The following is a 14,084-nucleotide window of genomic DNA, read 5'->3' as shown; positions in this document are numbered from 1 at the left end:
TAGGCTCCTCGCAGTGGGTTGCATTAATTTTCATAAGTAAATCACTGGGAGTACTTATGCTGAGAATTTTTTGGGAATTTCCTTCGCGAGAGACAATCTAGAAGTTGCTCAAACCTTGGGAATAATTTCCCTCGGACTAGAAATTGCTTCGAATTGTTGAGGTAGGTCGAGTTCCGAAACCAGAAAATTAGGTTAGCCCACGAGGTACGATCAGTTGCAAGGAACAATCCTGACCTATCGCAACGTCCCTCTTACACAGGAATCTCGATCAGCTGATTGCCCTTCCTCTTTCGCAAGCAAACTCCCCGCGACACGTGCTGCGCTTAAGGGCCATATTCCCACGACCGCTCCTCCGAATATAGTCCTTATAGCGGAGGTGACATATGACGGCTTGCCTCACGATCGCGTAATTAGTTCCCCCATAAGAGTGGCTATCTGTTCGTGCCTTCCAGCCATTCGGTCGATCTGAATTGAGACGCCCTATTCGACCAGATAATCAGGGGAATGGCATTCCGTATAATTCCGAGCGGCTAGTTTAGTGCTCTCTCTCTTTCTCTAGAGTGGCGCGCATGCGCGGCTTTACGATCTAGGCTCCATCTAATCCGAAGTAGCCTCGGGACCTTCTCTTCTCGTCGATCGGCCAATAGGGCGGATCCGTCAAATTAAGATGTCCTCTCGTCTATGGGACGATAACGACGACCGGCCGATATTTTTCCCATAAGCGAGATATATCGCATCTCGCTTGGGAAAAGACGCGTTTCGATTTTTCCGGGTTAACCTTAAAGTTGTCCCGTGTATATCAAAACGTCAAAATATTGATATCATTTTTCTCTAAACTTCAAATTTCATAATTCTACAGATGATTATGCAGGCCCCGAGGAAGATCGTGATGCTCATTTTCCAAGGAAATTCATTTCCCTTTTACGATGAAATTCATTTCATTTTTCGATGAAATTCATTTTATTTTATGGAATTTATTTCGTTTTATGGAATTCATTTTCATTTTATGGAATTCATTTCATTTTATGGAATTCATTTCATTTTATGGAATTCATTTCATTTCATGGAATTCATTTCATTTCATGGAATTCATTTCATTTTATGAAAATCGTTTCATTTTTTATTGAATTTCACGACATTTCATCACAGTGGCGGCGCTCTAAAATCGTCCTAAAAGTCGATGCCGCCACAGTGGCGGCAAAACGTCATTAATCCCTGAAATAGTGTATAAAAAAATTTGTTTCGCGACATGTCGATCGTCACGTGGTAAATTCCCTCCCACAATATAAATTTGCCGACAGCAAAAGGGATAATCTCGAAAGGTTACAAGAGAGCCACTTTGCGATCCGATCGCGGTTGCGAACTTTTCCTAGCCCGCGGATAATTTCCGTCGATCGGCCGCAAGGGCGGAATCCATGAAATTAAGACGTCCATTCGCGTAAGGAAACGACCCGCCTCGCAAATCTATCCTAAGCCTATCAGAGTCTATCAGAGCCTATCAGAGCCTGTCAGAATCCACCTTTAAAGTTCCCATACATTAACCGGATGTTTTCCGGATTTTCCCCTAGGGCTGTGCGGAGAAAACGTTCCGCAACGGAGCCTCACACGCCGTGCGGTCCACGGGAATGATACTCTCGGGATGGAAGGCTCGAATTACACATTTTTACAGGAATTGATCCCGGAGGATCCACCGGGAGTATCCGACAAGGTGGAGGAATTTTCCCTATACGTCTTCCTGCACTTTCCCGGGACCTCTTACGAATTTCCATTCGCTTTTCGTGGGAATAAAGGGAGTTACTCACTTTGTAGAATGCGATCCAGTGGACGTGGTCGTGGGGTTGGTCACTTCCGGGGATGTGCTGGTCAAGATCGCCATCCTCCACGATGATGGGCTGGAAGAACAATAAAAACCAATTTTTTTCTTTTTTTCTTCTCAGTGAATTTTCTTGAAGCGCCTTTCATATCCTCTTAACCCATTGCGGTGACGACGCAGTGACATTCGCCTTAAGGTGGTATGAAAGTTTGTCTCAGAGTCCAAATTTTCAATGTGTCAGGACAATTCTTAGATGATCAGGAGTGATGTGTCAAAGTTTCGGACAGTTTGGTCTAATACCCTTAAAAAAAAGTGTTGTATTCGAATCGACTGATTTGAAGGGGGTTTCACTTCACCTTGTAACGATAGAACTCGAGGACGTGAGTTAAAACATTGGAACTAGACCGGAAATTCGGCTCGTGTCGTCTCTTGTCGGTATTAATTCCGGACATGCGAAATCGCGCCTATAGTGATTCGAGGTCTCGTCCTGCGAATCGAGTTGAGACTGTAGGCGGGTTTCTTCCCTTCCTACAACTCTGCCTTGCTCTATTTTCCTGGGCCTCTTATAGTACCAGGGAGGTTGCGCGCTTGCGAGAAAGCGCGGGCCGCGGGTTGCCGCGCTTGCGGGGCCGGCCGTAGCGCTGTGCGAGTCGGGTGGCGCGGCATTAGGCGCCCTGGTACGAGGCACACGGCTCGTTACAACCTTAAGCCAAGCCAGGAGGTTAGGAACGGTCCCATGCGATTGTGGGAGAGCGGGGCCCTAAGGAGCGATGCTTTACGAGCGATTCGCTAGCGAATGAAACCTGGAGGCTCGGAAAGGCAATCCCGTTGAATTAGCCTGGGGCTAAGTATGAAATTGCAGTTTACTGCCGTTACAATCGCGCGGAGCCACAACAAGCCCCCGGACTTTCCGCGTTGGAAACGCACGCGGAATGTCCCCGTGCGGAAACAATAACCGCCGAGCGGAAACGGCCGAGACCGCTCGTGCGCGCGCATCGACGTCCTTAACAATGGACGCCTTTGCGCGATTGTTGCGCCCTCTCGGCACAGCTTCCAATTTCTTTTTCGATATCAAAAGGATAATGGACCTGTTGGAATGACTTGGAGTGGTCGATAATCGAATGGGCCCTTTTTCATTGGGAATTTTTTGCCACCTTGTTCATCGGCGACGAAGGATGTAGGGTGATATGAAAGAGTCTTTCTACGTATAGGAGACGTATATGGAATGTCTATGAAACTTTTTACGGCTTTCGTTTATTAGGTAGATTGGCGATATACGTTCGCTATACCTATAGACGTAATTTAGAGGATTAATTTACGTATATTTCACTTCATGGGTTATTTCATTTCATTATCATTTACATATATTGACGTTTTGTATACGTAGAATAATTCTTTCATATACGTAGAATAACCCTTTCATATCTCCTTAATGATTTCATTCTTACCTTAATTTGACTCCTTGGGAAAAGTTGATCTGTCGACGCTTCCGGCATGGGATTTCGCAGGAGCAGGATCTGGGTTATCCTTACGCGACCCTGTAAAAATAATTTATTTATTAACGGCATTCGGAATAATTATAATTCCAACTAATGTTAATAAAAGTTAAGCATACCTGGAGGAGCACCATAACCTTGTCCAACGTCTCCAGGTCTTCGGGGGATTCTCCGTGGACCAATAGGGTAAATCCTCCTTTGGTACGTTCCAGGCTGTAACAAATCGAAAGGACCTCATGAAATTTCATTAAAAAAGAAAGAAAAAAAAATGAAAATGTATTAAAAATGAAATTTCACGAGCAGCGCGTCCTTCGTTAGAGCCTCCATAATCACGGGTTAAAGTTTCAGACAATTCGGTGCACCCAGTTTGGAGAAAAGTATTATAAATCTGTTGACTTTCGTATCACCTTAAGGGTCGACATTCGAGGACACCAAAATGGCCGCCGTGGGTATGTCGCCGGGTGGTTTTATGGTTTTAGAGAGTGTGCAAACGCGGTTTAAAATGGCAAATGGCGTTAGCTGGCTCGAGGTCGCCGTTTACGGTGGCTAGAAGTCGCAAAGTGTCTTCGCCGTCGGTAGGGAAGTTGTCCTTCGCGGCTTTCTTCGGCGACGCATTGTTCCCCGTTAATTGGGTTGGAGGCGCTGGTGTCGCGCTTTCCCAACACGTGACCCCGGGGCAGAATGGCCGCGACCTAACCTCACTCTCGGAATGGGCGACCCAAGAGACAAATATGGACCCTCCGCCAGGTTTAAGGCGAAGTGAAACGACATTTGGGGTATGTCGTTTAATACAATACCCGATGTTATCAGTATATACTGATATAAGTTGAATGAACCTTTCATATCACCTTAACCACGTGGCTACTAAGAGCGCATAAGGGCGAATTTTGCCTGCACGGTCGGGGGAATTTCGCCCGTATGTCGAAATGGCTCCGTGTTCAAAGGGTTAAGGTGATATGAAATGGTCATTCTATATAAATTAAACGTAAAAGTATTGATAAGACTTTCGTACCTTGGTAAACGGCAGAGGTAGAGGAGATACGACGCCATCTCGCGGACGGTCGGGCTCTTCCGGTCGGAAGTGTTGCACCGGAAGTCGAGGATTTCCCTGCCGGAGCTATCGACTCGCCCTGAAAGCAAATACGTATATTTTTCTTAAAAAAGTTCTTCTTAAAAAAGGTATATTCGGTTCTGCGAGAAGTTTCATGAACGATCGGAAATTTATATATAACTATTTCATAAATCTTGTATAAGAAATGAAATTTCATGAGTGTCGGGACCTTCTTTATGAACTCCAGATTCACCTTGTAAAATTTGGAACGATTCGGTGTACCCATTTCAGGGAAAAGTTTCATCGGCCCCTGAGATACCTCTTGACATAACCTCAAAAGTCTAATAGTTCTCACGAATCAATTTTTTGGGTCCCTTAAGGCATTTTTTCTAAGTCCGGATTTTGAAAATGAGCCTTTGACTATTTTTTGGAAATTATGGGAAACCGTGGAGGCTTATCATTCCGAGTTGATAAGAAAGCAGGACGGCCTCGGCATGGCCGATCGATTATGTCGGCGACGATCGCGATCTCATCGGCTCGAGGACATTAATCCGCGAAGCTTATCGGCCGGCACTTTCTTCGGAGGCGAGACACTTAAATGCGATATCGCCACTTGGACCTAGGAGGAAAGTAAAGTGATTTTGAGCGGCCATGCAAATGGCAGGCTTCGGGGTTTACGATATAGGAAAGTTGCTTCCTGTGTTGTCGAGTGGTCGACGGGTCCACGGGACCGTAAATTCCGCCGACGGTTTCCGCCTCGGTCGATTCGACTCGCGACCGAGTTCTTTAGGCCGCCTCGAAATTGAAAGTTTATATCGAGGCGGCCATTGTTGCGACCGAACGGCGATTTCGAGGCGGGATGCAAATGGCGGCCCGTCGGGTTTACGAGGGAGGAAAGTTCCGAGCGATCGACTCTCGCTGATGGACACGCGAGTTAACTCGCTCCCGAACTCCTGGCTCGATGCTGCGGGAAAATAAAGGAGGCGGTTGCTTCTTTTCCTTTTTTCTCTCTCCACCTGCTGCGTTTTTCTCCCAACGTTGCGAAACACGCATCGAAGATACCGCGGGGGAAAGTGGGGCCTGGAACGAAACTCCACTTTCCCCGATCAAGGCTTCGATATCCCTTTTCCAGGAATTTTATCCAGGGAAAAAGTGATCCTCTTTACAGGATGAAGGAGCTTCACTTGGAAGACTTTTTCGAAAGAGCGGTATCTAAGGAGATCGTTCCAGGAATTTAATGCATGGTTCCATCCTCTTTCCAGGAATTTAATGCATGGTTTCATCCCCTTTTCAGAAATTTTATCCAGGGAAAAAGTGCTCCTCTTTCCAGGATGAAGGATCTTCACTTGGAAGACATTCCCGAAAAATCAGTACCCTCGGAGATAATTCCAGGAATCGAAAGCGTGTCTTTGGTGTCCCTTTTCCAGTAATTTTGTGGAGGGAAAAAAGTGCTCGAAATATCAGTACCTTTGGAAACAGTCCCTAAAATTGTCGAGTACCGCATGATCGGGTTAGGGTTCCCTTTTCCATTCCCGTCAGAGCAACTTCGTTACCCGAGAATCGAAAGGAAGCTGGGGCTGCTCCTATCGTCCTTCTCGAACACCGTAAGTCGATTCAGAAACATCCCGAGGGGATCGTCGACGCGATTAGGATGCAGTAGATCGCGGAATTCCGCGTCGGCCGTCGGATTCCTGGGACTAACGTTGCATTCCGACATTACTCATTGCCAAGGGGCTCGCCGTCGTTTCCCGGTGTTTCTATAAATCGATACCCACTCGATAACGGTTCAATACAGTCGATGAGTCGACGATTGTAGACCTATCGACCATATCGCGGTCTTATCTTGTATAGATTAAGGAGAATACGCATTCGGGATTCCTGCCATACCTAGGTACACACATCCAAAGTGCACTCCATTATCCAAGTGCATACATTTTGTTGTGTGGTAGGTTCTTTAGCCCCATTAGAAGAGCTTCAATGAAAGAAAGAAGTCTTCTTTTTTTTTTTAATCCCTGTGGTAGATGTTAAATCAAGGCCGGAGGAAAAAGCCCGGAATCTCGTGGCTGCTACTCGGGTAGAACCCGCGAGAAAGATGAACGATTGGCGGATAGACACGTCGTTGCATACCATTAAAACGTTCCAGGTAGATTTATCGGCTGGAGGCCATTGGTGCCGTAAATCCGCGATTTCTAATTACACGCTCGTCGTCTCGGCTGCCAGCGTCCGCTTGGTATTAACCTCTTCAGGGACACCAGGCGTGCGTGCTCGTCTCGGTTTCTTTCCCAATAAGATTCTAACATTTCCGACGTTTCCAAAAAACGACCCAAGGACAGGGATGAGCAAATGCGAGATCAAGACCAAGACAACAGAAGCTTGGGTCTTGGTCTTGGAGGTTAGAGTCTGGGTCCAGCAATTGTGGGCAGGTGTTGGTCACCTAAAACAACATTTCCGACGTTTCCGAAGAACGACCCAAAGACAGGGATGAGCAAATGCGAGGTCAAGATCAAGACAACAACAGCTTGGGTCTTGGTCCAGCAATTTTGGGCAGGTGTTGGTCACCCAAAACATTTCCGACGTTTCCGAAAAACGACCCAAAGAGGGATGAGCAAATACGAGATCAAGACCAAGACAACAACAGCTTGGGTCTTGGTCTTGTAGCTTCAAGTCTTGGTTCAACAATTACGGTGAGGTGTTGGTCACCCAAAACGTGGGATTAGCTGATCACTGTGAGTTTTCCGGGTTTATCAATCGCGATTAGCAAATGGGTCAGCAAGGGAGATCGCAGATAGTTAGCTCGCATTAGGTAAACGGGTTGTCAGCAATTTCCAGGCCATCGACGTAGATCGAAGCCAGGAGATCGAAGGTGGAGTGTCTGGGGTTAAAAGAGTCCCTTGGAAAAACGTCACCTCGATTAACCCCGAATCTTTGACCCGGCTCTGCCCGCTGAGTTCTGCAACGGTTTGTTCCAGGTTCCCGGTTCCAGGTGTTCACCTGCAACGGGAACTCCTCTGACCCAGCCCTCCCCCGGGACCCATAAGTTATGCACCAGAGCGTATTCCGACGTTAAGATGACGTTAATTGCCGCACTCGCTATCTTTCGATCGCGCAAGTGCTCGATACCGAATCGAGGATCGGTCAGGTTTACGAGAGGACAGGAACTTCGGAGGTCGTTCCATCCTCCCAAAGCCATCCTCCCTTTCCTCCCACCGCCATAAATTGGTCATCCATCCCCGTTATTCCTGACGAACTACAAAAAACCAAGGAAGGTGGGGCACCCTATCCGACAACCCATCCTAAGAGCTCCACCTCTTGGGGTAAGGTTCCCTAAATTGGACCATGTATCTAAAAACATGTTTCGCATATTAAAGGTGATTCCTAACCAACCAAAATTCCAGTCATTTGTCCTGGTTATTGGGAATTGAAAGAAAAATCACTTTTCGGATGTGGGAATTTGGCTTGAAGCGCATCTACCTCGAGGTTCATTTACCACAGTCGTTAAGACGCACTTGCCGAATGTTCAGCTCGTGGAAGATCGAATATGGCGACCACTAATTGAGCCATTAACCGAATCCCTTGAAATTGCGACTTTCCTCCGCTCTTGGAAAGTCGAGAAAGTCCTGGGGAGCACTTTCGCTCTGATTCCGATTTCGGCTCCCTGGACACCCTGATCGAGATGAAGTCCCTTGTTGCTTATTAAAAAAAAAAAAATTGCAGACCGCAGCAATTTCATGCCTCACGCGACCCATGGGAAGGGTTAAGGTGTCATGAAAGTGTCATATAAAAATTAGAAGATTAATGGAACCCCCCTAATCACGTGTTAACGTTTCAAATTATTCGGTGCACTTGGGGAAATGTTTTTTAATATTTTCACGGCTTGATATATATGTAGATTGACCCTTTCATATCGCCTTAACGGAACCGGGAAGAATCGTTCGACCACTAATTGGCCCATTAAACGCATCCCTTTGAGGTCGTGACTTTATTTCATTTCGATGGCGAGAAAGGCGCGGGCCACTTTCGATTCGATTCCGATTCGATTTCGGACGGAAATTTGACGATGAAATCGCGCGCACGTACGCGACCTAGATGCGATCGCGATTACTTAAAAAAAAAGAGAGAGAGTAACAACTCATTTTTAACCATTTCCTTTTTTTCCCGTATGTCCAACGCTAAATTGAAAATTATTACGCGAGCGGCCGCGGTGTGGCGCCGATTAAGCTTCGCGCTCCCGAAAGCGAGGGGGACCGCGAAGGGTATATAAGGGCGCCTGAATGGTAGGCAACACAGAAGGTAGAGAGATGTCATCGAATGCACTAGTAAATGAAATAAAAGCCAATAAGGCTTCAGGACGAGACTTCAGCTCCAGAAAGTCGTAAGTAAAGCCAAGATGTATAAGCGAGACAAGGCTTGATAGGAATTAGGTTAGGTTTAGAGACGCGCTCGATATATGGAGTAGCAATCGTATTACTTACATATGTCAACGCCCTCCGAATGAGGGGGGTTGACTTTTGACCAAGACCATGGATCATTTTTCTGGGCACAATTGTGGCAGAGACGATCCAGAACGAGTAGGAAGGTGGAGGGTTCGTGCGTGTCTAACGCGCCCGGACCAATCGAGTCAGGCCGATGACCATAATCACGGGCGCAGGTACCGTACGTGACGGCGTGTATGATTATACTTGCGGGCACCAGAGGGCGCGAGGGGCCTCAATAACGCGACGATGCAATGTGTCGATACTTGCGCGCCTCTCGCGTTCCCGTTGCTCCGCGGCGAGCGCCCCCGTCGGGAGAGTCTCACGCCCCCGCCTAACCGGAGACCCATTACTGTTATAGTCTTATAGTCGTAAGTCGTATAGTTGGCCGGGCGACGCGCGCGCCTCTCGCGGCGCACACGCGCGCCGCGGCTCATTAGGCCCGCGCCACTCGAAGAGGAAGGACCCTATCGCCAGGAGATTCGACCAATAGGTAACTCTGACATAAAAAAAAACACGTGTCTCTTAGATTTTTGTGTTCTTCAACATGTATGAAACTCAATAAGATCGGAGGCGGACACTTGGGAATGTTCCCTTGTTAGTGACTTTCACAATTTCATTTGGCAATGGAAAAAGTCCCTTATTATGGAGCCTCCTAACGGTACTTGCTCGTTAATACTACGATTTAGGGCGCAAAACCGGCGGAGAGATTCGAGGTTAGGTTTCGGCTTATGGGTGGTCCATCATCCCTCGGGTTCGAGCTGGGTTCGGCTCGTAAAGTCCTCGGAAACGTCGGAAGAGACCCGGCGAACGAGTGTCGGGGGTCAGAGTGGCTATGGCGGCGCTAAACCTCCACCGGAACGTGGCGCGGATAATTTATGACAGAGTCATTTTTTCCCGGGCGAACGTCAAGTTTGCGCGAGGACGACGGCCGCTTCGTGATCGTCGAGGGTCGCGACAGAAAATGGACATAACGTATTCACAATAGGGATTTTAATGCGAGGCACCAACCGGTACCGGGAGAACTGACCCAACTGTGGTTGTTAAGTAAAAACCTCGGTTAGTAAGTAAGTCGCAGGTAGTACTTATGCTGAGAATTTTTTGGGACCGCTGGTGTTGGCCTGGACAGCCACAAAAATTCAGAGACCCCAAAACCTCCCAGGACCTCGAAAGCGTTAGAATGACCATCTTCAAGATTTTTTCCCCATAGCTTAGGTTCCTCGCAGTGGTTTGTATTAATTTGCGGAAGTAAGTCGCAGGTAGTACTTATGCTGAGAATTTTTTGGGATCGCTGGTGTTGGCCTGGACAGCCAGAAAAATTCAGAGACCCCAAAACCTCCCAGAACCTCGAAAACGTTAGAATAACCATGTTCAAGAATTGTTGCACACTCGGTGTCGGGTGATAGGAAAGGAGTAAAGGAGATTCCCTCGAGGAAGGGGCCGCGTAAACAGATGGCAAGCACGGGGAACCCAGCACGCGTGGGCGTGTGAACCTTGCGTAAAGCTCCCTGGACACGAGTGGGTGTGCCCCTGGTCCCGGCTTCCGCATACTCTTCCGCGGTCCCAGCGTTATCCATTTGCTAGGCGGCTACTAAGTTGCCACGTATCACTTAGGGGAGTTAGGTTAGGTTAGGTAAGTCGGAGGTACCTCCGCATAAATAACATTAGCGGGCTCGGGCAGCCTCCTCCATCATCCGTCCGTACGGAGCGGATGGTCCTGTTTCGCACGCTTAAGGTGATACGAAAGTGGCGGCAAACCTGTCTCGTTCCTGAACCTTTTCCGGCATTACAACGTGAATTTCGAAGCTATAAGGGATGTCCTGGCTCTCGTTTCTTTCTAAAGGATCTCCTAAATATCAATATGGGAACTCCATCCGACCTACTGGTACTTTAACATCACCTTGACGAAAATTTGGTCCTTTACGTCTACGGACTCTATGGGCGAACCAACGCAAACCCTATCTATCTGACCAAACATTTTTCTGCGGGCACGACTCCCCGGGGTACCTCGTCCCCGTCGCTATCTGCGCACGTAGGAGCGAGCGTGTGGGTAAGGACGTACCTCCGGGCTGCGGATACTACCAACGTATCTATTTACTCGGGACAATCTTGTTGCGAGCGAGCTTTCACGCTCGTCCATGCCTCGGCAGAGTATTGGCTCGATTCTCACGGGAGGCGCGCTTCTAACTGCGAGCAGTGCCCTCGGACCGAGGGTGGGGAACCTGCCGAGGCGCATCTTCCTTTTTTACTAGGTCTATGCCGAGGCGCGTGCACGCCCCGAGAGAAAAATCCAGTTAACCCTAGGACTAGGGATTTTTTTTCCCGGTGGTGGTGCATCTATCATGAAACCACACATTTTTACTGGGCTTGGTAGTTCTAGGGTTGCATAGGTTATGTGGACCACGTGGCTTGTTTTCTGTATGGATGTGTGGGTGCACACGTGGTCGCTTGGTTATGTTACCCATACATGGATAGATGCACATGCAGTCGCTTAATTAGAATAGGTGCAAACTCACCAGGAAGCGTCAGGCCGCAGGTGAGGACGTGCTCGGGGAACTCGTCGATGGTGCGCGGAGCGGCGATGTCCTCTAACCTCTTCTTGCCTGAAAAGTAAGGAGAAATGTCCTCGTTTAGGGAATCTTTTAAGGCGATACGAAAGGATCATTCCGTATATACCGAAAACTATTCAAACTATTCGCGCCGAGTAATTAAAAACATTAAGGAGGTCCCAATGAAGGTCCTGGAACTCGGGAGATTTAATTTTGTGGTCCAAGAGAAATGCAGCAATTTTCTTTTATAGGCTAGATCCTTGGAGCAGGATGCGCGGGAGGTAGTCGCCCTCAAAGGGGCGATGATTGCGGAAAGAGGGCCCTCAGGGGCACTATAAGACTGGGGGTTTTTCTTCCACCTTAGTTGGTGCTTTCCGACACGATCCTCCTACAGGGTGTAATCTTCTCGATCCCGGGCCTGGGAATGTGTGACTTCCAGGGTGATTTTCTGACATAGACCGGCCCTCCTCCTTTTCATACTCCGTCCGGCTGTGATTTTCGCGGGAATCGAGAAAACTCGCACGAGCGGTGCTCCGATTCATCGCCACGCGAGAGCGATTCGCATCGGTGGTTCGCCGGTCGTGAGAAAGGACTCTCTGATCAGATATGAAATAGGTTCAATCGTGGAGTTGGGTTTATCCGCGTGGTTCACATCGCTTATTATATCGCGAGAACACGTGATTCCGGAAATCGGAAATCTTTCGAGGACGCTTGCGTCCTCGTCGATGGTGATGGAGGACGGTGTCATTGTACCCAACCCCTTTTCCGGAACGATCAATCATTTCTATTAATGAACCCCCGGACAGCCGAGTCGCTGGATCGTTCCGGATCACGAGATCGGCAATTAGGGGAATCGTCATCCCCTCGTTCCGTTAACTTGGCGTTCATCAGCTGGTGAACGATTACACGCCCGATACTCTAACGAGGATCTAGATAGAAACCTTTCCCGTTGCTCCAGTCGTGCCGCGGACCCGAAAAGGGAAGAGGCGCGCGCCAAGTATCGATGCATCGATTGTATCGATTACCCCGATCATATCGACCGCTCGCAAATGAACGTACACGAATTCGTCGGGCGGGCGAGTGGGTGGGAGTCCTAATCGTGTCCCCATCGCGTTTCGAGCCGTGAATGCACGCTCACGGGTCGGTGGAGTATCTCCCACTAATAAGAACTCGGTGCCGATGCATTAGCATAAATTAATTCCCGTCTGAGGGTCGATTGAGACGTCCGATGGCATCGCGGCGTGTGTGTTTGGCGCGAAACTCTACCGAGAGCGCTGAAGGAAAAAAAAAGGCATCCGCACTTTTAGTAAAGGACAATTATATGCGTTAGCATAAATTAATTCCTGTGTCAGGATCGATTGAGACGTCCGGTGGCATCGCGGCGTGTGTGTTTGGCGCGAAACTCTACCGAGAGCGCTGAAGGAAAAAAAAAGGCATCCGCACTTTTAGTAAAGGACAATTATATGCCTTAGAATAAATTAATTCCCATCTCAGAGTCGATTGAGACGTCCGATGGCATCGCGACGAGGGCACTTGGCGCGAAGCTCTACCGAGAGCGTATTTTTTTTTACAGATAATTTCGAGATTTTTGTACAACAAATGAAATTTCACGAGGTGTCGCGACCTTCCTTGTACCCTCCACATTCATGTTGTAAAATTTCAAGCGGTATGATGGATTCAGTTCGGAGAAAAGTGTTTCGTGAACGATTCACTCCTCAGATGGCACATTCATATCGCCTTAAGGTTATGCAAAGCGACGAGGGGGATCCTTTCCCGAAATTCGACACTCGCTTTCTACTTTCGCCCGCGGTCTCAGGGTTTTCATTCCTGGGTCCTTTCTGCCCCGGCATGGAAACGCTCCTGCGGGATTCGACGCGCCATTAGAAACCGCCTTGAAGGCGTGATAATTAATGCGTCTGCACTCCCCGGCCGTAAGTCATCGCGATGACTCCCGACTTGCACGCCATCGTCCACTTAGGGCTAGGGTTACGGCGCGTCCTCCTTCCCGAGTTCCTGCGGAAAAAGTTACGTTCCGCTGCGGAAGCCCCGTTACCGGTCCACCTTAAGGTGATATGAAAGTGTGATATTATGCATTAGGAAAAGGGAAAATGTTTATACAACTTTTCGCAAAACTGGGTGCATCGAATTATCTCAAACTTTAAAACACACACACACACACACAAATGTGGAAATATACGACTTTTCGCAAAACTGGGTGCACCGAATTACCTCAAACTTTAAAACACACACACACAAATGTGAAGATATACAACTTTTCGCAAAACTGGGCGCACTGAATTATCTTAAACTTTAAAACACACACACAAATGTGAAGATATACAACTTTTCGCAAAACTGGGCGCACCGAATTACCTCAAACTTTAAAACACACACACCGTGAGAGTTTCGCCGTGGTTCCAGATCTTCCGCTCGGTGCCCTACGCTGCCCACACGCGTGAACTCTCGCGTCACTGCCCACGTGCGAATCGCGAGCAATAAAGAGATTCAGCTTAATAAATTATGCCGAAGGCTCGGTCGAGGAAGGGTGGCCAGAACATTAAGAAATCGGCGAGATAAAATCCCGTTGTCGATAACTCCAATCCCAAAATGGCGGGTTCGCGGTACAAACTGCCCACCACCAAGACTGGGTAAATAAAAGCCTAGACCGTTTTTTAATGGTTCGCTTCTGTTGCCATTATTCCT

General features: G+C 48.1%; 1 protein-coding gene across 1 annotated transcript in view; it reads right to left on the bottom strand.

Annotated features, from left to right (window-relative positions):
* The window catches only part of LOC105703468, a 112,101-nt gene that overhangs the window by 36,297 nt on the left and 61,720 nt on the right, over positions 1–14,084 (bottom strand). The window contains exons 6-10 of the mRNA XM_012431886.1: positions 11,349–11,435; positions 4,322–4,439; positions 3,429–3,522; positions 3,262–3,351; positions 1,803–1,892 (exon numbers count right to left, since the gene is read on the bottom strand). Of these exons, the coding sequence (XP_012287309.1) occupies positions 1,803–1,892; positions 3,262–3,351; positions 3,429–3,522; positions 4,322–4,439; positions 11,349–11,435 (479 nt within the window). The remainder of the gene's footprint in view (positions 1–1,802; positions 1,893–3,261; positions 3,352–3,428; positions 3,523–4,321; positions 4,440–11,348; positions 11,436–14,084) is intronic.

Source organism: Orussus abietinus, unplaced genomic scaffold (assembly GCF_000612105.2).
Source record: "Orussus abietinus isolate OABI.00-Male unplaced genomic scaffold, Oabi_2.0 scaffold83, whole genome shotgun sequence".
Classification (NCBI taxonomy): domain Eukaryota; kingdom Metazoa; phylum Arthropoda; class Insecta; order Hymenoptera; family Orussidae; genus Orussus; species Orussus abietinus.
This window is presented reverse-complemented; position numbering and strand designations above follow the sequence as displayed.